This window comes from Leucoraja erinacea, chromosome 2, assembly GCF_028641065.1.
Source record: "Leucoraja erinacea ecotype New England chromosome 2, Leri_hhj_1, whole genome shotgun sequence".
NCBI lineage: Eukaryota > Metazoa > Chordata > Chondrichthyes > Rajiformes > Rajidae > Leucoraja > Leucoraja erinaceus.
The window spans coordinates 120563503-120589731 of NC_073378.1; the positions used below are offsets into that span (position 1 = coordinate 120563503).

General features: G+C 42.3%; 1 protein-coding gene across 2 annotated transcripts in view; it reads left to right on the forward strand.

Annotated features, from left to right (window-relative positions):
• The window catches only part of wdr37 (WD repeat domain 37), a 128281-nt gene that overhangs the window by 75519 nt on the left and 26533 nt on the right, over positions 1-26229 (forward strand). For both annotated transcript variants that reach the window (XM_055664787.1, XM_055664795.1), the window contains 5 exons: positions 538-609; positions 907-951; positions 1234-1310; positions 4599-4836; positions 7193-7334. In XM_055664787.1, coding sequence (XP_055520762.1) covers positions 538-609; positions 907-951; positions 1234-1310; positions 4599-4836; positions 7193-7334 — 574 coding nt within the window. The remainder of the gene's footprint in view (positions 1-537; positions 610-906; positions 952-1233; positions 1311-4598; positions 4837-7192; positions 7335-26229) is intronic.

Below are 26229 nucleotides of genomic sequence, written 5' to 3' on the forward strand. Positions count from 1 at the left end.
AAAATCTAGCTAGTTCACGGGTAATCCTGCAGGCCACTGAAGATGCGACTCTTCCAAACTCAAGGAATTTTGCTGACTGTATCTTATGGCACAATTGGGTCATCAAGCAGTAGGAAATATGGTCCCAATTTTGTCCCAAATGCTTTGTCAAATCACATGTTTTGCTTTACTGCACCTGTTCTTTGAAGATGAGTGCCATTTGTGGAGCTTGGAGATAAAAACATTGGGTCATTAGCAGATTTCTGTAGTTTTAGTCTAATCTGAATAAAATAGAATGTTCTATTTTTTAAAATAAGTGAATCCTCTTGAAATGATTTGTAATTTATTCTCTGCTCTGATCTGATGCACTGCTGCTTTAAAGCCCCTTTGTATATATTTTTATTTTCTCACTTGTTAATTGCTTCACACACTCGTATTTTGTTGATGTGCTTATCTTTGAAGCCTTTGCCTTTTTACCTGCATCTGATAAATGGTTGGCATAGTAGAGGAACTGTCCCTAGTTAACTCCTATCCTAAAGCTGCTATTTTTCTTTAAAGATCACACTGCCATGTTGTGGAGCATTGAAACAGGAAAGTGCCTCTTGAAATACGTGGGTCATGCAGGGTCAGGTGAGATAATCTTTGTATTTAATGTTAAAAAATGTGTAGCACATATATGTATGGAAATCGGTTCAGTGTGCATGTTTACCAACAAATCATGTCTCGCTTTATCTTGCATCCTTTTTTTAAATGGGGTGACATTTATCTTGGACAACTGTAACGTTGAGCCACAATGGAAGTATATAATGGAGGGGAGTAGAATGAGAATCCTCCAAAAAGGCAAAATGCTCCCATTGCATAAAATGTTAACCTTCAAGTTTAGAATGTTGAATGTACTATGTTAATTATCATTTATTTCTCTTTCAGTGAATTCAATCAAATTCCATCCTTCAGAACAGGTGGCTCTCACAGGTACAGTGTGCATAATTGTTAATAATGTGTCAAATGAATTGCTTTCATATAGCTGCTGACATAAAATTAGATAACTAGATTACATGCTGCTTTTAATTTGTCATTTAGAATATGTGTTTCTATATAGTAAAATATTTTGGAATTATAAAAACTTACCACACATTCCAAGCTACCATAAGCAAAGATAAAACAGTTGGTAGTTTGATATGATAAAACATTGTTATAACGTGTAGAGAAATTATTATGAGCTGGTTTCTAAGACTTTTAAATTTGTACTTAAAGCATCAGGAGATCAGACAGCTCATATCTGGCGATACATAGTGCAACTGCCCACCCCACAGCCTGTAATTGACACAAATGTGAGTAATTATATACTTTTATATGTTTTAACCTAAAACAAGTTAATGTTATCTATTATTGTAAGTTGGCACTTTCTTTTATAATTATATAGCTTCCATTTTCCATTGAATGCAGTGAATATCACTGCTACAGATGATCTGTGTCATGTCCCAGTGATGGAGATACGCAGTGAGGAAATAATGGCTCGTGACACTGATTTCATACCACATGTGATCCAGTGAAAACTATTCCAGTACTGGCGGTTGCCATTTGCGATCTTCCCTCCTTCAGTTGAGGCATATGTTCTCTTCCAAAGTAGCAAAGAGAATAAAGTTTCCTCTGAGTGGAAGACTTATGTATTAGGCAGGAAAAGTGGCTCAACAGCACCCCACTGGCAGAGTGTTGAAGGACAAAGTTCGGGAAGGTCGGTGAGAGGGGGGTCTCTGGCCCTTTTACCCACCATTACCAGATATATCTGTCCACGTTAGCTTTTGAGGCATAGTCATACAGCACGGAAATAGGCCCCTTGGCCGAACTTGTCCACGCCAACCAAGATGCCTCATCTATGCCCGTCACACCAGTCCTTCCCTATCCATCCATGTACCTGCGCAAATGTCCTTTAAATTGATGGGAACGATCAATACAAGGGTTGTGCATTGGGCAAGTTCCTTTATGATGAGAAACTCTATCGCTGTGTGACATTCCACAGCTTAAAAGTGAGTATTCCTGGGATATGGCAGAATATTATTCCATCCCATTCTGTTACCTTGGCCCTTGTTACCTGTACATTTTGAGAAGGTGGTGGAGCATCTTGGACAATACAGCTCACCCCCTCCATGACACACTGGTCAACCTGACGAGCACTTTCAGCAACAGACTGGTTCCACCAAGATGCAGTACAGAATGCCACAGAAGATCATTTTCTCCCTGTGGCTGTACAACTCCTCCCCCTTCTGTCATGGGGTAGACTGACTCACTGACCCCCCCCCCAATCTTTGCACATCCCCAATCTTTTCCACTCGTCACTTTAATTTCATGTTTCATGAATCTTATTGTGTTTTATGGCTGGTGGCAAATCAATTTCCCTCCTGGGATAAATAAAGTTCCATCGTATCGTGCCAGGGAATGTTTCCTTCTCCATTATTCCCATACAAGTCGGTGTCAACATTGATTCACTGAAACATGTGGAAAATCATGCCAGGGCAATACCTAGAGTCCCTAAATTTAGGTGAACTGACAACACAATATATGTAGCAAAGAACATTATATAAAATAGAATGATCCTAAAACCAGGGGATTTGATGAATGCATTGTTGCCCCTGCTGCATCTGTTCTTATTGTTGGTGTATAACTAAATAACTGAAGAAGGAGTTCTATCAGCATCCCATTTTTGAAGACACTGGTCATTTTGGTCACCCGGCTGTCGGAAAGATGCTGTTAAGCAGGAAACAGTGCAGAGAGGATTTACGAGGATATTACTGGGACACAAGGGTCTGAGCTATAGGGTGAGGTAGGACAAGCTAGGACTTTATTCCTTGGAGAGCAGGATGATGCGAGGTGATCATGGAGGTGTATATGATCATGCGAGGAATAGATAGGGTAAATACACAGTCATTGTCGGGGAATCAAGAACCAGAGGACATTAAGGTGTGAGAGGAAAGATTTCATAGGAAGCTGAGGGGCGACATTTTCACACACAGAGGGTGGTGGGTATATGGAACAAGCTGCCAAAAGGGAAGTTGAGGCAGGTGTTATAACATTTAAAAGTCTTTTGGACATGGATTGGAAAGTTTTAGAGAGATACGGCCAAACGTGGGCAGATGGGACTAGTGCATTTAGTTTCCTTCTTAAAAAAAGGAACAATGAAGCTTACCATCCAGTCCTCTGGGACTCCACCTGTGGTTAGAAAAGATACAAAGAACTTCATCAATGCCTCCCAAATTTACCACAATGAAGTGCACCAGCTTCAGAAGTTTGGGACAAAACCACTGCCGAAATGCTGGAATTTATGGCAGGGAAGGAGTCCCATCAATCCAAGTAAAAGCAGCTATTGGCTCGAGCCAGCATTCCTGTGCTCAGTCCACAATTCTGTTCCTGTTGGCAATGTCACACATCCAAATACTTTTCAAATATGGTAATGGTTTCTGTTTCCACCACCCAGTAATTTCTAGACCCTCACCGATCTAAAGCTGAAAAGGCCTTTGTCGGCAATTTCTAGTCCAACAGCCAAATACATTAAATCTGCGCCCTCTTGTTATTGACCCCCCCCCCACCCCTGCTGTGGACAGCCACCCATCATAGTTAGCCTGTCTAGAGTTCTCCTAACTTTATTCACCTTGATTTAATTTTCCAAATTAAACAAACGGAATCTAGCCTGTCTACCCTTGAACTACGATTCTCCAATTCTGCCCGTGATAAGAATGATGGTGCTGATATTATCAATCTTTCCAAATTCAGTCACTTCATTTACTTCATTTTGGGGGGAGGGGAATTGCATATTTTTTTAATTTGAGATAATGATTAAATTTTAAGCAGTAGTGTGGCGGCAGCCTAAACAGGGCCACTCATGCTCGAACCCTCGTCAGGAGATACGAGGGCGGGCACGTGACGTCATGGGCTAGAGGGAGTGTCCTGATACAAAAGCTCTCTCACCGTGAGACCTACCAAGACAACTGGCAGCTGAGCACGATGGAACAACCTCGCTCAGCTGCAACAACATTGTATATAGTTAGCGCATCAACTACCACTTAATAAATGATTCTTTGAGCTGACCGACGTCTCCTTTATTCATCACGTATGGTACCGCTACAGTAGACTATATTTATGGTTATTATTTTTCCCTCTATTGCATTAATCAAACCCTGCAGAACTGACAAAAGCTGGCAATGGAATTTAAAATGTTGAATACGGCATACCGAGAAAATGAATTCTTTATCATTGCTGCCTCATTCGACTAATTGTTCAGTAAGTTTCTTTTTTTAGTTTCGAGATACAGCGAGGAAACAGGCTAGTCAGCTAGTCCGCACTGACCAGCGATTCCCGCACACTAACAATGTCCTACACACACTAGGGACAATTTACATTTATACCAAGCCAATTAACCTACATACCTGTCTTCGTAGTATGGGAGGAAACCGAAGATCTCTGAGAAAACCCACACGGTCATGGGGAGAACGTACGAACTCTGTTCAGAACCCTGGACCCTGGACTCTGCCATCCGCAAGTGTTCGAATGCAATAGATGTTGCTGCTGGTGTATGGACATTCTACTTGCTGATTGCATTATTGTAACTCTTTATTATGTTGCAGCAAATGTCTGGGGAGGAAGAAGTTGATTTCTCAGACAAAGATGAAGCAGATGGAGATGCTGAGTTGCCGAGTGAAAGCCCTACAATCAGAGTTCCATCAACTACACTCAAGAGTCATCAGGGCGTTGTCATAGCGGCTGACTGGTTAGTTGGAGGCAAACAGGTGGTCACTGCATCCTGGGATAGAACTGCAAACCTGTATGACGTGGAAACTTCAGAGCTGGTGCATTCTCTGACAGGTAAGCCCCAAGACTCGAACAAGGGCAGGACCTGCACAGTAAATAGTAGGCCTCTGGGTAGTGTTGTAGAGCAGAGGGATCTAGGAGTGCAGGTGCATGCTTCCTTGAAGGTCAAGTCGCAGGTAGATAAGGTGGTCAAAAAGGCTTTTGGCACTTTGGCCTTCATCAGTCAGAGTATCGAGTGTAGAAGTTAGGAGGTCAGGTTGCAGTTGTGTGAGATGTTGGTGAGACCGCATCTAGAATATTGTGTTCAGTTCTGGGCACCATGTCATCAGAAATATATTGTCAAGCTTGAAAGGGTTCAGAAAAGATTTATGAGGATGTTGCCAGGACTAGAGGGTGTGAGCTTTAGGGAGAAGTTGAGTGGGCTGGGTCTCTATTCCATGGAGTGCAGGAGCATGAGGGGTGATCTTATATACAAAATCATGAAAGGAGTAGATCGGGTGGATGCACGGAGTCTCTTGCCCAGTGTAGGGGAATCGAGGACCAGGGGATATGGGTTCAAGGTGAAGGGGAAAAGATTTAATGGGAATCCAAGGGGTAACTTTTTCACACAAAGGGTGGTGGGTGTGTGGAACAAGCTGCCGTAGTAGGTAGTTGTGGCTGGGTCAATCCCATTGTTTAATCAACAGATAGACAAGCAAATGGATAGGACAGGTTTGGGGGGATATTGGCCAAGCGCAGTCAGGTGGGACTTGTGTAGCTGGGACATGTTTGGCGGTGTGGGCGAGTTGGGCCAAAGGGCCTGTTTCCACACTGTATCACTATGACTCTATGTGTTGTATTTCTAGTTCCACATGGTTTTGCACTCTACACTGTTCTTGAGGTAACAGGTGAAAAATCATTCCAAAATTGTACAGCTTACTAGTGAACACCAATAGTTTTCAAAGGCTGCATGCTAGAATACTTGCATCATGCCCAAAGTAGAGAACAGTCGCAGCACAAATTGTCAAGGTGACTGGAATACATAAAGTCAAATATTTTATGCAGGGCTTATTGTTGTAATTTGTGATTAACTCGTCTTGCAAAAGAAGCTGAAAATGTTTCTCTGCTTTCTGAGGATTGGTATTATGGGCGGGTAACACAGTAACAATGACTGACCCAAACATTGCCAATCTATGTTCTCCAGAGATGCTGCCTGACCTGCTGAGTTACTCCAGCACTTTTTTTTGTAAACCAGCGTCAGCAGCTCCTTTTGTTTTGACCATTTCCAGTTTTGTAACTCACTGGAACCACGTTCATTGATGGTCAGGCAATCACGTCTAGACAGTCAATTTGCCATCTTGTTTGTGATTTGTGCTTTGAAACTGCTGGTAAGTGGGAGGCTTTGACATGTGGTGTCGAATTGGATGCACCGAGAAACCCCAATATCCGGGAGTACTCACTATCATTTACATTCATTATCTCTTGTGGGGGGGGGGGGGGGTATTGTGAGTTTGTATTTTCAGCAGCTGCAAGGTGGTAATCCACTAGGTATATGGACATTACTTTTATAATACACCAAAAAATGAAACCATTTAGTAGAGTACCTCTAACACTTAAAGTTTTGTGATTCAAACTTTTTAACAAAAATAACTGCCATTGCAATGCATGACAAGTTCTACGGTGGAAGTCTTTGAGTTGGTTAATTTGTCGTTCCATGTTGATTTTCTTTTCAAGTTCTTTTGTCTGTCGTCTTATGAATGTACTTCCTTCACAAAAGATGAAGTATCACTGCTTCAAGCTTCAGCCAGTTGGCAAGATTGATGAGGGATAAAACTAAGCCAGTGAACTACATTGCAAATGTTGGAAATTTGAAAGTAGAAAATGCTGAAACAGCTTAGTAAGTTGTTCTCTCTTCCAATGAAGCGTCCCAGATGTGAAAGATTTTAAGTTTCTCTTTCTGCAGATGCTGCTTGACTGTTTCTGACAAAATTCTGATTTTATGTGGATAATTATTTACTTTAGTTCAGCAATACAGTGCGGAAAGAGTCCACCAAGTCCGCGCCAACCAACAATCCCCGTACACTAGCACTATCGTACACAGTACAATTTCTATCGAAGGCAATTAACCTACAAACTTTTATGTCTTTGGAGTGTGGGAGGAAAGCAGAGTACACGGGGAAAATCCACGCGGTTTTCCCCCGAGAACGTATAAATCCGTACAGACAGAACTAGTCGTCAAGATCGAACCCGGGTCTCTGGAGCTATAAGGCAGCAACTCTACATTTGCGCCACCTTGCCACCCGTTTCAACCAGTCCTTCCATTCAAGGAACCGTGACTTGCTCAAAACCTTAAAACCAACACATAATGTGTTGATTTTTGTATTGCCAAAATAAATTAACAAAGTTTATGTTGCTTCTCCTTCCTCATTAGGTCATGACCAAGAGTTAACTCATTGCTGCACCCACCCCACTCAGCGCCTTGTGGTAACATCGTCACGTGACACCACTTTTCGTCTCTGGGATTTTCGAGACCCTTCGATCCACTCAGTGAATGTCTTTCAGGGTCATACGGAGTAAGTGCTTTTAAACCGTTCAAGATCTGCTGCTGTCTTACAAATATGTAAATTAGTGATTGTCTTATATGGATATCAGTATTTTTGTTGCTTGCGAATTTTAATTTTTTAAATTATGTTATGTAAGCACTTTTAATTGTTTATTTAATTATTTAAGATAACTACTTTTAATTAATTTACATAATTTAAATGTTTTGTTAAGTATTTTTAATTACGTAATTTAAATTCCCTATGCCCTATGGTGGAGTTTGAACTTAGCACGCCAGATCATAATCTAAATTAGTGCATATTTGTCCAGTAACTTAACGACCAAGGATAGTAAGACCGGTGTTTTTCACTGCATATCTATATTTACAGTGGGGTCTGATTGAGCTGCTACCAGTTGTGTAAAAGTTAATGGTAACAGACAAGAATTCCTTATCCGGTGGAGATATATTTTTCTCAAGATGATAGATTACAGTAATCTTAATGTAAAGCAACATTATGATGCTGTACTCCTCTCTGCTATGAGCTGAATCCTGCATACTCTCATCTGTATTTGGGAATTGGCCTATCAGTAATCCAAAGAGGTATAATTTCTGATTAGGTCACATTTCCCCATTGCAGCACCAACCTTCAGACATAGGATGGATGCTAAACACTAACTCCCCCTCCCATTCTTACACTGACCTTTCTGCCCTGGGCTGCCTCCATTGTCAGAGTGAGGCCCAGTGCAAATTGAAGGCACGGCACCTCATATTGTGCTTGGGCAGCTTACACCCCAGAGGTAAGAACATTGACTTCTCCAGCTTCAAGTAACCCTTGCTTTCCCTCTCTCTCCATCCCCTCCCCCGTCCCAGTTCTCCGACCAGTCTTACTATCTCCGACTACATTTTATCTCTGTTTGCTTTGTTGTTAACTTCTCTGAACTAACAACGATCTCTACTACATTTTCCTTCATCTCCATTCCTCTTGTCCTGTTTTCACACCTTAGATCTCCTTATCTATGTGCCGCCCATTCCCCTAACATCACTCTGGAGAAGGGTCTCGACCCGAAACATCACCCATTCCTTCTCGCTAGAGATGCTGCCTGTCCTGTTGAGTTACTCCAGCATTTTGTGTCTATCTTCGATTTAAACCGGCATCTCCAGTTCCTTCCTAGACATGAGATGGTGTCTGACAAGGTGCCCTAACCCGGACTGCATTATAATTGTCTCGTGAGTGGGCTTTCTTTTAAGGTCAAGTTCATTAGCCATAATCAGCTGTAACTGTACCTTCCCCTTTGATCTTGTGCTAAACTGCTTCCTATTTCATGGCCTGGGGGAAAAATCATCAACAGGCAGCTCCCCACATCATCCTGAATACACTGGTGTTGTTCCAATTAATATTGTAGATATTGAAATCCCTCAGTATCAGTCATCTACAGTTTTTTCACCTGCCTGAACATCAGTGCAGATATGGTCCTCTATCTCTCTTCCATTTTTGATGGCCAATAGAATTCCCCTGATGGTATGATGGCAGCCTTCCTGCTTCTCAACCCATTACCAAATAGGTTTGCTGAACATCCTGTGTATCTCTTAATTATTTCCTTAATTAGAATATGAGAACATAAGAAACAGGTAAAGGAGTAAGCCAATTAGACCTCCAAACCTGCTTCACCATTCAGTAGGGTCATGGTTGCAAATACTTTACATTCAATTTATGCAGTTCGCCATCCTTATTCACTGCACTTGATGCATTTACGTTCAAACATTTTAAACCAGTGTCTGTATTCCTTGCGGCTTTTCTTAGTTTGCTGCCATTAAATACCAGACCACACTGTTCTCTTTTCCTACTTTTCATTCCCATTTCAATAGGCACTTTTCCTCTTTTCTATCACCAGTTCATACCAGTTCACCTGCTTATGTGGGCTAAATACAGGCACTCCCCTATTTATGTAAGAATTACGTTTGTAAACCCTTACGTAATCAGATTTTATGTCGGAATTGCCTAGAATACTACTGTAATGTGTAAATTTACTATACAGGTATATATACTATACTGTCCCCTCACACATGTTCAAATCGAGGGATTTGAATTTAATTGAACATGCCAAATGCATCAGATGTGCCCTCTCTTGCTGAGTTGTGATAAGCATCTGCTAAGCTTCTGATAAATGTTATTCAAAGTTCATTCATGACTAAGTTGTTCTTGTTTGTAAAGTTTTGTGATCCCGACTCAGAGAGGATGGACGTTGCTGTAAAAAAAAAGGTTTTACCTGTTGGGTTCCTTGGAGATAGTTTATTTGTTTTGAGGTGAACTGTCGGTATGAGACACTTTGAGAAGATTTAATTTCCTACCTGAATACAATTTCCTACCTGTGCCGCAGTGCTGTCGAGTTGCCATAATTAATTTGGGCTTTGGAAATCTTTACATCATTTGAAATTGTGCCTCAATTTCTCAATTAGTTTGGAGTGGTTTGCCGTTCCAAGATACTTTGTGTTGAGGCAGATTATTTTTGTAGCTGGGTAACGGGGAGGATGCATATTTTTCCGTGGTATTGTGAGTTAAAGATGTTCCTGACATATTGGGGCACTAAAATAAACCATTTGGGCAGTTGGGTACATTCCTTGTCTAGGTGAGCCATTATGCCGGTGTGCTGGGAGGATGGTGGTGAAATGGGGGTGGGGCTGCCGGTGGTGAGAGGATGGTGGAGGGTTCGACAACTCCCGGATATTCAGTCGGGAGAAGCAGAGGGGGAGACCGCGTGGGACCATCCATGAGAACAACTGATGATCTTGCGGGAACGACCGTATGTGATGTCAGTAGCGCACTGCCACTGTAACGAAAATTTTCGTTCAACTCGGAAATCTAGCAGTGTGCTTAAAGAATTGTTGACGTATGTACAAGTTTACGCGTCGCATATTGCGAAAGGCGGGGAGTCGATATTCCATAACCACATTAGAGAATCTCACCCTACTAGGATTTTCATCCCAGTGCAGTCTCAGCAGGGATGCAGACAATATTTACTGTTCTAGAAGAAGACTAGATTGAAGTGTATGGTTAATGTTCTAGGAACATTTGAAGTTGTGATAAAATTGAATTGAATTGTACAAGAAGAGCATGAGTGGTTTAGAATGAGTAAATAGAGGGGAAGTGTTTGTAGTGGTTAATGGTTCAAAGACGATGCGATACTGCCTTAATATTTTTGGGCAATAAATACAAGGTATGTGAGAATAATTTTTTTTTTTTTTACTCAGAGTAATTCTGATCTTTAACTTATTGCCTGTGTGGATGATGGAAATGGAATCAGTCAGGGAGTTCAAGAAAAAAAAATTGATAGGCACTTGAGAGGAAAAAGATTGTATGGCTATTTGGTAATTTCACGGGAATGGGATTGATAGGATTTCTTTACAGGAATTCATCATAGACTCACTGGACTAAACGATCAGCACCGGCACTACAACAATTCTTAGATTGTTTTTCTTCGGTAGTCCCCTTGGGATGGAAGATAACTTACATCCACACCCATTTTGTGGGGTCTGAAGTGGAAAATGAGGTTGATGCAAGAACTGCAGACTGAAGTGAGAGAGAATTGCCAGTGAGGGTGGGTTGTTTGTGATGATGTGCTGCTTCTACCACTTATCCACGGTCTCTGTGTACTAACAATGGAAAGACTGGAGGTTCTCAAAACTATCGTGAATGTTCCTCCATGGTCATGGCCTGAAGTCCCAGCAGTCAGTGCAGTTGTTGCATTAAAATTTGCACTCAAATTTTAGGTTGGAATCTATTTCTCTGTGCATTTGGTGATCTCCTCCCAAACACAGCTCAGAAATAGAGTATCAGTTTTGAGTGTGTGGTGTTGGGTGCTCGGTGCTGGTGATATTGGGCTGGTGAGGACATTGATGTTGGTTTGCTTATCTTTCCAATAAATTTGAAGGATATTGTGGAGATAGCAATGATGGGTTTTTTTTCTAATGCCTTGATGTGCTTAGTATTGTGTAGGTAGACCAAGTCTCAGTAGCATAAATTAGAGCAGGGATCACTGTTGCCCATGAGATCATGAGTTTTGTGCCCTGTGTGAGGGCTTTATATTCAGATATCCCTTTCTATCAGTGGATGCAAGGCTGTGCTGGTGCATAGAAGGTGATGGTGGATTTCAGCATTGACGTCTGTCTGCCTTTTCCAAAAGGTAGCTCCCAAGATATGGAAAGTGGTTCCATGTTTTCCAATGTCTCAGCATCTATTTTTATCGTCAGAGGGCAGAGGCAGGTAGTTGGAGAATTCTTGGTCTTGTGAATTCTTCTTTATTGGGGCTGGGATTTTGATCCTGTGGCCTTCAAGCTTCAAGCTCTGTAAATGCAAATGTTGACAGCGTATTGCCTCTGAACCTCTGAGGTTTGCGTGACCTTGGTTCTGGAACAGGTTGTCATTGTCAGTGCAGTTGTTGTCGTTGAACAGTTTCTCAATGGTTCTGAAGATTAACTTCACTCCTATCGGAAGTTTGATTGTATATAACCCCATGTCTTTTTTTTCTCTCAACGCAGCAATGTAGATAGAATTTTGACAACATTGCAACAAAGTATTTGTGTTAATTTCCAGTTGCCTTCTCATTTTGTCAGGATTATCCTGCTGCACTGCAGCAAAGCACCAAGGCTTCTTTGATACCTTGCAGCTTGCGCCTAAAAGGACAAGGCCAATTCGTGCAAGCAAATGATATCATCTCCATGTGACTTTGAGATCACAAACCATCCTCCCTCTCCGAAATGCTTTCCCAGTGTAGAAGTGCCAGAGTTTTCTACCAAGCAAGGCAGTGGGAGTGAATTGAGCACACACACACTGCACCATTTCAAGAGAAGACCCACTGCTACCTACTCCAGGACTGTTGGAAGTGAGCAATAAACAGGAGCCCCCCACACCGTATGAATGAGAAAAAGTACGAATCTCCCCACCGTCGTTTCCATCTACACTTCACGCTGCCATGGGAAAATAGCCAAAATAATCAAGGGCCATTCATACCCTGGGCATTTCCTCGTCTCCATTCTTCCGTCAGGCAGACAGCTTGAAAGTACTTAACATCAGATTCAGGAATAGTTTTCTTCCCTCTGTTATCAGAATATTGACAGAGCTCTCATAAGCTAAGAATGTAGGCCTTGCACTTTTATTTTATCTACATTTTCCCGGTTGCTGTTACATTATATTCTGCATTGTTTCCTTTGTCTTTTTGTCCCGTTGTTCTTGTTTGGTTTCATTGAACTTGTGCATGGTATGATTTGCTTGGATAGCATGCAAAACTGTCCCTATCTCAGTACACGCGATAAACTGATAATGATATACCAATGGACTTGGGGAAAATGTGAGCTGTGCTGTTCGTAAAAACATGGCGTATCTTGTAACGCTTCATCGTTTTAGCTTGGAAAATTGGTGTAAAAATGCATTATTGAAATTATAAATAATTGATTAAATAGCGGTGTAGCAGGAGTAAGTAGATCCAAGAATAAAGCAAATAAAATGCTTCATTTTTATATTTAATCTCAAATAAATGCATGAAAATTGATATTTTGTACATTGGTCAACTGTAACCGGTTTAATTTGGAGATATATCATGGAAACAGGCCCTTCGGCCCACCAAGTCCGCTCCAATTAGCAATCTCCCTACATTAACACTATCTTACACACACCAGGGACAATTTACAATTTACCAAGCCGATTAATATACAGACCTGTACGTCTTCGGAATATGGGAGGAAACCGAAGCTCCAGGAGAAAACCCACACAGATCATGGGGAGAACGTACAAACTCTGTGCAGATAGCACCAGTAGTCAGGATCAAACGCCGGTCGGCCTCTGGCGCTGCAAGGCAGCAACTCTCCTGCTGCTCCACCATGCAGCCCCCACAGTTGAAGAGAAGATTGTTGCTAGTAATTAGTCTGTCGATGTAACCTTCCAACCGAGGAGCGTTGATTTTATAATGCTTAAGGTGAATAATATAATAAATTAAAGAGTAGTTTTTTCAAACTACATTCTTTATTTGTCTCTGGGTTTTGTTAATCAATGTCTAGTCTGGCTGCACACCTTCTATCCAGTAGATGGTGCCAACGAACCATATTTCTTTGCCACAAGGAGATGCTCATTATAAATGGCGATTTCCCCAACCTGATGTTAACGTGTCTGTGCATAGCTGTTTTAAATTGGAATAGTAATAAAATAAAATGTGGTTTATTCCAGCATTCAAAACATCCATTCACATCTAGCTTAAGAACTGCCAAAGTTATTTAGCCTGTAAATAGCCGGCTCGTTGACAAAGCTACCCAGTTGGTCTTGAGTTCTTGATATTTTCCCAAAACCTGAAATTTCTCCATTTATGTATATATCCAGTTTTTCTGAAACTGCTTCTCGGGACTTACATCCCCCATGATCAAGTTTTCCTTTACATATTTGCCTACAAATTCTCCCCTAGATTTTACACAGAATATTCCACAACCTTGATATCACTTGTCTCGAGTGATTTACAGCCAGCTAAGTGCTTTTTGTAGTGTCATGCCTGCTTAATATTTAATGTCTCATCCGAAAGACAGCTCCTCCAATATTACAGCAGTTTTTAAAATTCATTGTTGTGATGTGCATGTTGTTAAGGGCTTCAGCAATTATTGTCCATTCCTAATTGTCCTTGAGATGGTAGTGGCGAGCTGTCACTTTGAGCTGTAGCCGACTGTGATATGAAGCTACTTCCAGAGTGTTGTAGGCAGGGAATTCCAGGACTTTGACACTGTCATGTGTATATATTGTGATATATTGTGATATATAGTGATATATTTTTTCCATGTCTAAATGGTGTGTGGTAGTGTCACCATTCAATAAAGTGCCTTCGTCTTTCTTAGAATTGGAAGTCATGGGTTGGGTGGGTTTTTGAAGACATCTTGAGTTGTTGCAGTATAGATTGTAATCAGCATGCTGTGGACTCGGTGGGCCGAAGGGCCTGTTTCATTGCTGTATCTCGAAACGTAACTTTAAATGATGGTGGCCAGATATTGTTAACATGCTGAATTTACTTTTGTGCTCAGTATCTCAATTATATAGTTGGAAATTAAGGTTTGGTTAGGGCATTAAGATTCTCTACACAGCCTCTGGCAGATGTGTTCAAATTACCAGATCTTCACTTATTCTCGCCAGTAATTAGTGTATGTATCCTTGTAGGCATTTGAGAATGGCTGGTGCAGTTACTTTTAAAGTAAAATGGACAAGACTATCGTGCAAAGTGTTTACATTTTGCCGGTTGTTCTTTAAACATTCAGCATTACATTCTGTACTTTGATCTTTTTCCTCTGTGCACTACATGTAATTGTGTATGGCGCGACTGCACACGTTATGGCTCGATTATAACATGCATGGTATGATGATTTACCTGGATAATGCATAAAGCAAATTATTTGCAGGCCAATAATAAACTAATATCAATATTATCTTTATATGTGTACTAACTGTATAAGAATCAACATCTACACTTTGTCCCTCCGATCGGAATCAACTGTATAAAAAAAATCTATTCATAAACATTTGTAATCAATGGCTACTTAAAAAAAAATACTCAGCAAAGTGAAAATTAGTAGAAAATCTGTTAATTAAAAAATAAAATATTGATCTAACTTGCAAGAATATGGGGTCGCAGTGTATATGCTGCCGAATGGTAGTTACAGAGACCTGGGTTCCATCCTAATCTTGAGTCTCTCTCTCTGTGGAGTTTTCATGCTCTCACCGTGACCAAGTGGGTTACCTTCATTAACTCACACAGTTAAATGTTTTCTCACACAGGCTAAAATAGGTCAATTGGCTATGGCAAGTTGCCCCAGAATAGCTGAAATAACTATACTATACCAATATTATATTCTGCATGGCTTGCTTGTAATCATTTCCGAATGATTCATCTGGATAGCATGCAAAATAAAGTTTTTCCACTGTTTTGCGGTACTCTAGGCAATAATACACCAATAGAAGCGAGATTGGGTACTTGATGGGCATATGAGGTAAAATGGGATTAATGTTAATATTGATGTTGTCCACGGTCGGCTGATTTCTGTGCTGCATGACTCGTTGTGACTGTGTTCACAATGGATATTATAAATGGCCTTAGTGACCATGAGTGACGGTCATGGAGTAATTCAGCACAGAAGAAGGCCCTTTAGCACACAGCATCCATGGAAGATTGTCTTTAATAGCTCCAGGTATTCATCAAAAGTCCCTTGGTCATGGCTGTTCCCTTATCAGTTTCTAAGGGGAACATCATCTTGGAATCATCTATACATAACTAAAACTTTGATCTTGTGCTCTTCCGGTTTGTGCAGTTTTTCTATTTGCGCAAAAACGGTACGCGATAGCGCTACGATGTTTCTCCAGGTTACTCGACGTTCTCCTGTGCTGCGAGTGCAACGAGTTTCATTCCGATCAGTGGTCTATTGTAAACGTTATCGAGGTTTAAAAAAAGTATTTAAAAATGTGCGTGCGCAGGTTCCTTCATTCAGCGCCACGCAGATTGGCCTTTTCTCCTGTCAGTCAATGCCATGGTCGGGATGGCGACGCCCTTTCCTGTCCCACCTCAGTCACAAACTCCTCTCTCCCTTCCTCACAGTAACTTGTCTATTGCTTTCCCCACCACCGGCGGTGGGGGGGGGGGGGAGGGGATTCAGTGGGGGCGCAGTGGAGGCCCTGGTCCTGTCTCTCTCTCTCTCTTCTCTCTCTCCCTCATCATTCACTCCTCTCCCCCGCTTGCCCTCTGCGGCAATGGCAGTCCCGTCTAACCGTACCCCTGGGTCCGTCTCCATTGCAGTAACTCACCCTCACGGAGGCATTCTCGGAGGTGATCTTCTCCACCAGCTCATCGAAACTCGTGCTGCCCACCGTGATGAACACTGACTCCATCTGCCCCCCCCCCCCCCCCCCCCCCCCCCCCCCCCGCTGACCGACGGCGGCAGCTGGCAGACGGGCAGGGCGGGGACAGGCCGAGCGGTGGCTGAGCCGGAGTGGGCAGAGGGAGGGAGGGAGAGTCGGGTTGCAGGGTGGCCGAGCAGTTTGCGCGGAGTTTGAGTAACACACACACACACACACACAGCAAACTGGTCCAATGGTCAAGTCAACGGGACCTAAACCACACCTAACAATGAATGACCTGTGGAGGAAGCAACTGCAGGTGCTGCTTTTTATGGAGGGAGGGAGTGACTGAGGGTAGGGGAAAGGGGAGGGTGGGAGTGGTGAGGGCAGGGAAGGTGAGGTGGGAGAGTGGGAAGATTGAAGGAGAGGATGGGGTAGGAAGGGAGAGGGGGAAAGTGGGGGAAGTGAGGAGAGTGGGGCAGGAGAGGGAGAGGAGGGGGGGAGGTGGGGAATAGAGGGAGAGGAGGACAGTGGGGGAGGTCGGGAGGCATAGTAGGAGGGAGAGGGGTAGGTGAGGAGTGGGGGATAGAGGGAGGGAAGGGAGGGAGTCGGGAGAGGAGTTATGGAGGGAGGGAGTGACTGAGGTAGGGGAAAGGGGAGGGAGAGGTGAGGGAGGGATTGGGGAGGGGAGGAGGAGAGGGGAAAGAAGAGGGAGGGTGAAGAGGAGGGCGTGCTTGGGGATGAGGGGAAATGAGCCGTGCCTGCACAGTTGGGGGCTATGCTTGAGTGATGCAAAATTGCATTGGGGGAACGGGTTGCGTTGGGGGACCAGGCCTCCCATGTGACAGGGACCCAACGGGTCCCACTTAGCCTAGTAGGAGACTATAGATGCTGGAACCTTGAACAAGAAACAAACTCAGCAGCTCATCCAGCATCTGTGGACGGAGCTGGACAGATGATCTTTTGTGTGGAAGCCCTTGTTGAGACTGATCAAAGTAGAGGCCAAAGTAGACCCTAACCCTAATGCTCGTGGAAAGAGGCGAATAGTAGTTCGACCGCATGTAGAATCTCTCTTACGGGCACCTCTACCTATTCCAATCACAGCCTCCACTGAGTCAGTATAAAGCCATTTTATTTTAGCTCAGCAAGAGTGCCAGCTGTTAGTTGACATGATTGGCTTAGAAGAAAGTTTCAGCTGCAGAATGTGAGATTCCAGTTCACCTGTTCCCCGTAAATGTCTTTCTTTCAAGGGGCTTTTACGGCAATGTGCACACACAATGGCTACCACGTTATGCCTGAACCTTTCATTATACTCATAGCTTTTTTTGAGTTGGTCCATTACTCTGACTATGCTGACCATGGAGTTTCTATCTCTGCTCTTCCCATTTTCCCAGCTTCCTATATATGTTGGTGATTCAAGTAATAGCCTCGATGATTCTTAAATGTTTGAATGTACCAGTCTCCACCACCCACTCGGCCAGTGTGTTGCAGATACTAACCACCCAACATTCTCGCTCAGATCCCCTCTAACCCTCCTATTCCTCAGTGTACATTTGTGCAATGCACGATGTTTCTTACTATCTACCGTATCTATGCCTCTCCTCACTTTGTATCCGCCAGCTTGTTATTTAAAAATACTTTCTTGGAGTCTTTGCTCACCTTTATTTTGCCAAGAAATATATAAAAATTGACATGTTGCTGAACTGAATTCATCCAGAATAAAAAGGCCATGCAAAGGAAGGTTGTCTATAAATCATGGTCAGTATTTATCTCTCATAATTTCTAAAACAAATCATCTTGTCATTTTTACATTGCTAGTTTTGGGAGTTTGATTTAAAGTGCTTTGGATGTTATTGATAGTGATGTGAAGGTCTGATGTATTTGAAGAACTGGATGTCACCTGAGAGGGAAAAATAGATCAGCTATGTTTGAACGGTGGTATAGACATGATGGGCTGAATGGCCTAATTTTGCTCCTATGTCTCAAGGTCAATGTATTACATGCACACACACAATGGCTACCAAGTTCTGTCTATGTAGAGAAGTCGTTTATTCCTCCAACCATCAGAATATGTACAAATCTAAACCTTTCATTATACTAAAGTTTTCTTTTGGATTGGCCCAAGATTCCGCTCATGATTTTGCATTCCAAAAGATAGTTGTCTTTTTTGTGTTCATAATTTCCTGGCATACACTAAAATAATAGTCCAATTACAAATATTTATCGGGGTTGTGTTTTAATAAAATATTCTGCTAAACTGCCCCTGCTTTTTTTTTCTCTTCTTCGATAGCGGTCAACATTTTATGAACATCATTGACCAAAATTCAGAAAACGTTGCCATTTTGTGAGAAGTTATTTGTAGTTGTTTTGCAAATCTTTAATTACATTATTATCACCATTTTATTGTGTAAAAGTTTTTGTATATTTTTGAAGCCGAATGGTTTCTGGTCTTTTTAGCTGAAGAGACAGCTGTTGGTTCTAATGAGGAGTGCCAGCATGACAGTATTTTCGGTGATTGAGACCCGCTTAGGGAACAGAATGTTCCAGAACAGTCAGTGGCGTGTGAGGAGAAACTGCTGCACTGTCAGCTGCAAGTGTATGCTCCGCTGCTCTCTAGGACAAGATAAATGAGTTTTGCTGTGCTTTGGCAGAGACATCAGCTTTGCCTGGGAATCGCAGTAATACACTGCACCCCAGTGGGATTCTCTGTTTAAATTTATAGCCTATGATTGATAAAGCAAATGAGGGATCTTATTGCTCCTTGGGTTTAACACGAGGAATAATCCTTAACATGCTTCAGATTTACCTCTTGACTAAATCATTGGAACTTTATGGTTTGGTGTAATAGCTAAATGGCCAGTGTATTAATTCCTGTTATTCATTTTTATGGATAAATTATTTTTGATGAGGTTTTGCACAACTGTCCTTTTCATGATTGGGGGTTACCAATTAATTAAAAAATTATTATCCTGATCATGGCAATGTTGGGTTGCTTAATTGTTTTGTGTTCTGAATTCCCAGGAAATATCCCTTCTGCTCATGGTAACTCTCTTATTTAAATATAACGAGTAAATGAAACAAATTTCTGACTGATACCTCATAGACAAATACCTCAATTTCTGACTGATAGAAACATAGAAACATAGAAATTAGGTGCAGGAGTAGGCCATTCAGCCCTTCGAGCCTGCACCGCCATTCAATATGATCATGGCTGATCATCCAACTCAGTATCCCGTACCTGCCTTCTCTCCATACCCTCTGATTCCCTTAGCCACATCTAACTCCCTCTTAAATATAGCCAATGAACTGGTCTCAACTACCCTCTGTGGCAGAGAGTTCCAGAGATTCACCACTCTGTGTGAAAAAAGTTTTTCTCATCTCGGTTTTAAAGGATTTCCCCCTTATCCTTAAGCTGTGACCCCTTGTCCTGGACTTCCCCAACATCGGGAACAATCTTCCTGCATCTAGCCTGTCCAACCCCTTAAGAATTTTGTAAGTTTCTATAAGATCCCCTCTCAATCTCCTAAATTCTAGAGAGTATAAACCAAGTCTATCCAGTCTTTCTTCATAAGACAGTCCTGACATCCCAGGAATCAGTCTGGTGAACCTTCTCTGCACTCCCTCTATGACAATAATGTCCTTCCTCAGATTTGGAGACCAAAACTGTACGCAATACTCCAGGTGTGGTCTCACCAAGACCCTGTACAACTGCAGTAGAACTTCCCTGCTCCTATACTCAAATCCTTTTGATATGAAAGCTAACATACCATTCGCTTTCTTCACTGCCTGCTGCACCTGCATGCCTACTTTCAATGACTGGTGTACCATGACACCCAGGTCTCGCTGCATCTCCCCTTTTCCTAATCGGCCACTATTTAGATAATAGTTTGCTTTCCTGTTTTTGCCACCAAAATGGATAACCTCACATTTATCCACATTATACTGCATCTGCCAAATATTTGCCCACTCACCCAGCCTATCCAAGTCACCTTGCAGTCTCCTTGCATCCTCCTCACAGCTAACACTGCCCCCCAGCTTAGTGTCATCCGCAAACTTGGAGATATTGCCTTCAATTCCCTCATCCAGATCATTAATATATATTGTAAATAGCTGAGGTCCCAGCAATGAGCCTTGCGGTACCCCACTAGTCACCGCCCGCCATTGTGAAAAGGACCCGTTTACTCCTACTCTTTGCTTCCTGTTTGCCAGCCAGTTCTCCTCCACATCAATACTGAACCCCCAATGCCGTGTGCTTTAAGTTTGTATACTAATCTCTTATGTGGGACCTTGTCGAAAGCCTTCTGGAAGTCCAGATACACCACATCCACTGGTTCTCCCCCCTATCCACGCTACTAGTTACATCCTCGAAAAATTCTATAAGATTCGTCAGACATGATTTACCTTTCGTAAATCCATGCTGACTTTGTCCAATGATTTCACCACTTTCCAAATGTGCTGCTATCCCATCTTTAATAACTAGCAGTTTCCCCACTACCGATGTTAGACTAACTTGTCTGTAATTCCCCGTTTTCTCTCTCCCTCCCTTCTTAAAAAGTGGGGTTACATTTGCTACCTGCCAATCCTCAGGAACTACTCCAGAATCTAAAGAGTTTTGAAAGATTATTACTAATGCATCCACTATTTCTGGAGCTACTTCTTTAAGTACTCTGGGATGCAGCCTATCTGGCCCTGGGGATTTATCGGCCTTTAATCCATTCAATTTACCCAACACCACTTCTCGACTAACCTGGATTTCACTCAATTCCTCCAACTCCTTTGACCCGCGGTCCCCTTCTATTTCCGGCAGATTATTTATGTCTTCTTTAGTGAAGACGGAACCAAAGTAGTTATTCAATTGGTCCGCCATATCCTTGTTCCCCATGATCAACTCACCTGTTTCTGACTGCAAGGGACCTACATTTGTTTTAACTAATCTCTTTCTTTTCACATATCTATAAAAACTTTTGCAGTCAGTTTTTATGTTCCCTGCCAGTTTTCTTTCATAATCTATTTTTCCTTTCCTAATTAAGCCCTTTGTCCTCCTCTGCTGGTCCCTGAATTTCTCCCAGTCCTCTGGTATGCTGCTTTTTCTGGCTAATTTGTACGCATCATCCTTCGCTTTGATACTATCCCTGATTTCCCTTGTTATCCACGGATGCACTACCTTCCCTGATTTATTCTTTTGCCAAACTGGAATGAACAATTTTTGTAGTTCATTCATGCAGTCTTTAAATGTCTTCCATTGCATATCCACCGTCAACCCTTTTAGAATTAATTGCCAGTCAATCTTGGCCAATTCATGTCTCATACCCTCAAAGTTACCTTTCTTTAAGTTCAGAACCATTGTTTCTGAATTAACAATGTCACTCTCCACCCTAATGAAGAACTCAACCATATTATGGTCACTCTTGCCCAAGGGGGCACGTACAACAAGACTGCTAACTAACCCTTCCTCATTGCTCAATACCCAGTCTAAAATAGCCTGCTCTCTCGTTGGTTCCTCTACATGTTGATTTAGATAACTATCCCGCATACATTCCAAGAAATCCTCTTCCTCAGCACCCCTGCCAATTTGATTCACCCAATCTATATGTAGATTGAAGTCACCCATTATAACTGTTTTGCCTTTGTCGCACGCATTTCTAATTTCCTGTTTGATACCATCTCCAACTTCACTACTACTGTTAGGCCTGTACACAACACCCACCAGCGTTTTCTGCCCCTTAGTGTTTCGCAGCTCTACCCATACCGATTCCACATCCTCCAAACTAATGTCCTTCCTTTCCATTGCATTAATCTCCTCTCTAACCAGCAACACTACCCCACCTCCTTTTCCTTTCTGTCTATCCCTCCTGAATATTGAATATCCCTGGATGTTCAGCTCCCAGCCTTGGTCACCCTGGAGCCATGTCTCCGTGATCCCAACTATATCATAATGATTAATGGCTTTCTGCACGTTCAACTCATCCACCTTATTACGAATACTCCTTGCATTGAGACACAAAGCCTTCAGGCTTGTTTTTACAACGCTCTTACCTCTTATACAATTATGTTGAAAAGTGGCCCTTTTTGATTTTTGCCCTGGTTTTGACTGCCTGCCACTTTTACTTTTCACCTTGCTACCTATTGCTTCTACCCTTATTTTACACCCCTCTGCCTCTCTGCTCTTGTACCCATCCCCCTGCCACATTAGTTTAAATCCTCCCCGACAGCACTAGCAAACACTCCCCCAAGGACATTGGTTCCATTCCAGCCTAGGTGATTTAGTTAAATAGCGGTTCTGGGATTTTGTGACCATCTTGGCATGAATTTAGAAAGTGGGCGTTGAGCAGTGTAAACTATGAAACTTAGGCTGGGTCGCTCCAAGTAAATAATGACAACTGTCCGATGGTTGAAGGACAAGTTTTGGTTATAAACCTGCAATGAACAGAATAATGTAGAACCTAGACACTGCAGATGCTGGCTTAACAAGGAAAGGCACAACATGCTGGAGTAACTCAGTGGGGCAGATCGCATCTCTGAAGAATATGGATAAGTGACAATTCAGGTTGGGAATGGACCCAACCCAAAACATCACCTGTCCATGTTCTCCAGAGATGCTGCCTGATCCACTGTGTTGCTCCAGCATTTTGTGTCTTTCCAGGAAAGCAATTGTGTTTCTTTTTAAAGGCAATTCTTGGTTGTGTTCCAAGAAAGGCATTATTCCTCTAACCTTGACTTGCAATCTGCAGCATTGTTTATCGACTGCTGCTTTATAAACATTAATTATTTTCAACTTCACACTGTATCATATTCAAAATCCATTTCCACAACTGTTTCCACTTCTGGTTTCTGCGCAACTATTGAATGAATTGTGATGAGAGCGAAGGCTGCTGAAAATGCATCTGAACAGATTGTCATCTAAGTGAAGAAAGTGCTATTTTTCAGTCATTGTGGATTACAGTGATGCAGCTGTGCTAAATTGAATTGACATGTATTTAGTACAAAGTTGTATTTTCAATCACTTGACACAGACTGGAGATGGATTATATTTCAGTTTATTTTTTTGTGTAACGTTATATACATCGTTGAATATGCAGTTTTTCTTGCCGCAAGTATTCAGTTTTGGCTACAATGTTAAGATGATTAGTTTCTTAACATTGCAGTGATAACATAACTGCGATTAATACACTGCTTTTCGATTATCTTTTGGTCCACTCTTTTTTTCTAAATCTCTTACTTCTTAACAGTTGAATACAGTCAAGATAAATGTTCAATCGTTTTTTTTAAATGTTGTGAAAAATGCGGGTTTGGAACCTGGAAGAATACATTACAAGCGTTTGAGACTCGGTGGTAGAAGTGCCGGCACCCAACAGGCACAGATTTAATTTAATAGATACAAAAATAAATAGTGACATTTTTTTTGTAATGTGAGCGTTGTCATGACCTAAGATGTGTCCTCTTAACGGGTGACGGGATGTATTCAATTGTGACTTTCAAAAGAGCAATGGATTAATTCTTCAAGATGGAAAATTGCAGGTTGCCAGGTAGATGAGTATTTTGAAGTTTGCATGAGCAAAATTCATAATAGGGCCTACTCCTGTGCTCGGTATTTCAGTGATTCAGTTGGGACCAAAAATATCAAAACTGTTTTAAGCTTTAACCACCGCTATCTAAGTACAGAGGCAATTGCAGGCACATGTAACTAATCTTTTTGCACACTAACTTGATGGATCAATGCACTCAACATAATCCTGTGCAAAATATTTCTATTCAAACAACCTCCATTCTCCTACTTGAGGTGGACATTTCCTGACGTACCAGTGTTATGGATTAAATGGATCTGGTGGAACTCAAGTATAGCATGGGTGAGCAGATTATCCGAGTGGAAGCGCCGCATGATGGAACTGTGATATCCACATGCTTCTCTTGGCCGATCATTGGGATAAGCTAATGGGATGGAGGTGGCTGGTTTGGAATAGTCCTGGCTTTTGTGGATAGGGTCTCTTGACTCTGTTGAGGGTATATTTATGTTTATTTTTTGGGGGCTGTTGAACAACCTCATTGCCGTACTGAAACAGTTTAGTTCGAGGTGCCGCTGGTATTGAAGCACACCTTGAGAACGACGGCTGGGATATGGCCAGACCCCATGCATGCCTGAATTTTTAGTGGCCAGGGAACACAGCATAGCATCAGCATGCCAAGCCTGTGCTGACCACCAAGCACCCTTTTAACACTGACCCCCTTCATTCTCATCCTCATCTAACTTCCTCGCCCCAGATTCTAGCCTAGTAAACTGCAAGTCTGCGAATGTGGAAGGAAATGAGAGCACCCAGAGGAAACCCACCAGGTCGCAGGAACAATATGTAAACTCCACATAGACAATATCAAAGCCTGGATTGAACCTGGGTTGCCCAGCGGCAGCACAGCCATGTAAATAAAAGGTGTTAGCATCATTCTTGAAGAGTTGCCTGTCCATGACTTCCACTGATGCTGCCTCACGCACTGATTTAGTCCAGCACTTTGCGTTGCTCCAAGATTCCAGTATCTGCTGTTTCCCTGCATCTCCAGTCTTGAATCCTGTTGCATTTTTACTCGTGGCACAAGTCTTCGTCAATCAATTCTCACTGATGACCACACAAATCAACAAGGTACACATTACATCTTCAAATAATGATGCAAAACAACAGCAGAGAGCAGACGTTTCAAATCTGAAACAGACAGAAAATAGTGAGAACTCTCACGAGCATCTGCGAAAGAGACAATAGACAATAGGTGCAGGAGTAGGCCATTCGGCCCATCGAGCCAGCACCGCCATTCAATGTGATCATGACGGATCATCCCCTATCTTTAAGAGCCCTATCGAGGTCTCTCTTGAAAGCATCCAGAGTACCCACCTGAGGCAGAGAATTCCACAGACTCACCACTCTCTGTGAGAAAAAGTGTTTCCTCGTCTCCGTTCTAAATGGCTTACACGTTATTCTTAAACTGTGGCCCCTAGTTCTGGACTCACCCAACTTCGGGAACATGTTTCCTGCCTCTAGCGTGTCCAAACCCTTAATTATCTTATATGTTTCAATAAGATATCTTCTCATCCTTCTAAACTCCAGAGTGTACAAGCCCAACTACTCCATTCTCTCAGCACATGACTGCCCCGCCATCCCGGGAATTAACTTTGTAAACCTACGCTGTACTCCCTCAATAGCAAGAATGTCCTTCCTCAAATTAGGGGACCAAAACTGCACACAATACTTCAGGTGTGGTCTCACTAGGGCTCTGCACAAGGACCTCTTTGCTGCTATATTCGATTCCTCTTGTTATAAAGGCCAACATGCCATTTGCTTTCTTCACTCCCTGCTGTACCTGCATGCTTATTTTCATAGACTGATGTACAAGGACCCCCAGATCCCCTTTTCCCAACTTGACACCATTTAGATAGTAATCCGCCTTCCTGTTTTTTCTACCAAAGTGGATAACCTCACATTTATCCGCATTAAACTTCATCTGCCATGCATCTGCCCACTGCCCCAACCTGTCCAAGTCACCCTACATTCTCATAGCATCCTCCTCACAGTTCACACTGCCACCCAGCTTTGTGACATCTACAAATTTGCTAATGTTACTTTAAATCCCTTCATCCAAATCATTGATGTATATTGTAAATAGCTGTGGCCCCAGCACCGAGCCTTGAGGTACCCCACTAGCCACTGCCTGCCATTCTGAAAGGGACCCATTAATCCCTACTCTTTGTTTCCTGTCTGCCAACCACTTCTCTATCCATGTTAGCACTCTACCCCCAATACCATGTGCCCTAATTTTGCCCGCTGATCTCCTATGTGGGACCTTATCAAATGTTTTCTGAAAGTCCAGGTACACTACATCCACTGACTCTCCCATGTCCATTTACCCAGTTACATCTTCAAAAAATTCCAGAAGATTAGTCAAGCATGGTTTCCCCTTCGTAAATCCATGCTGACTCGGACCGATCCTGTTACTGCAATCCAAATGTCTCATCTCATACTATCTCATCTTTTATAATTGACTCCAGCATCTTCCCCACCACCTAGATGTCAGGCTAACTTGTCTATAATTC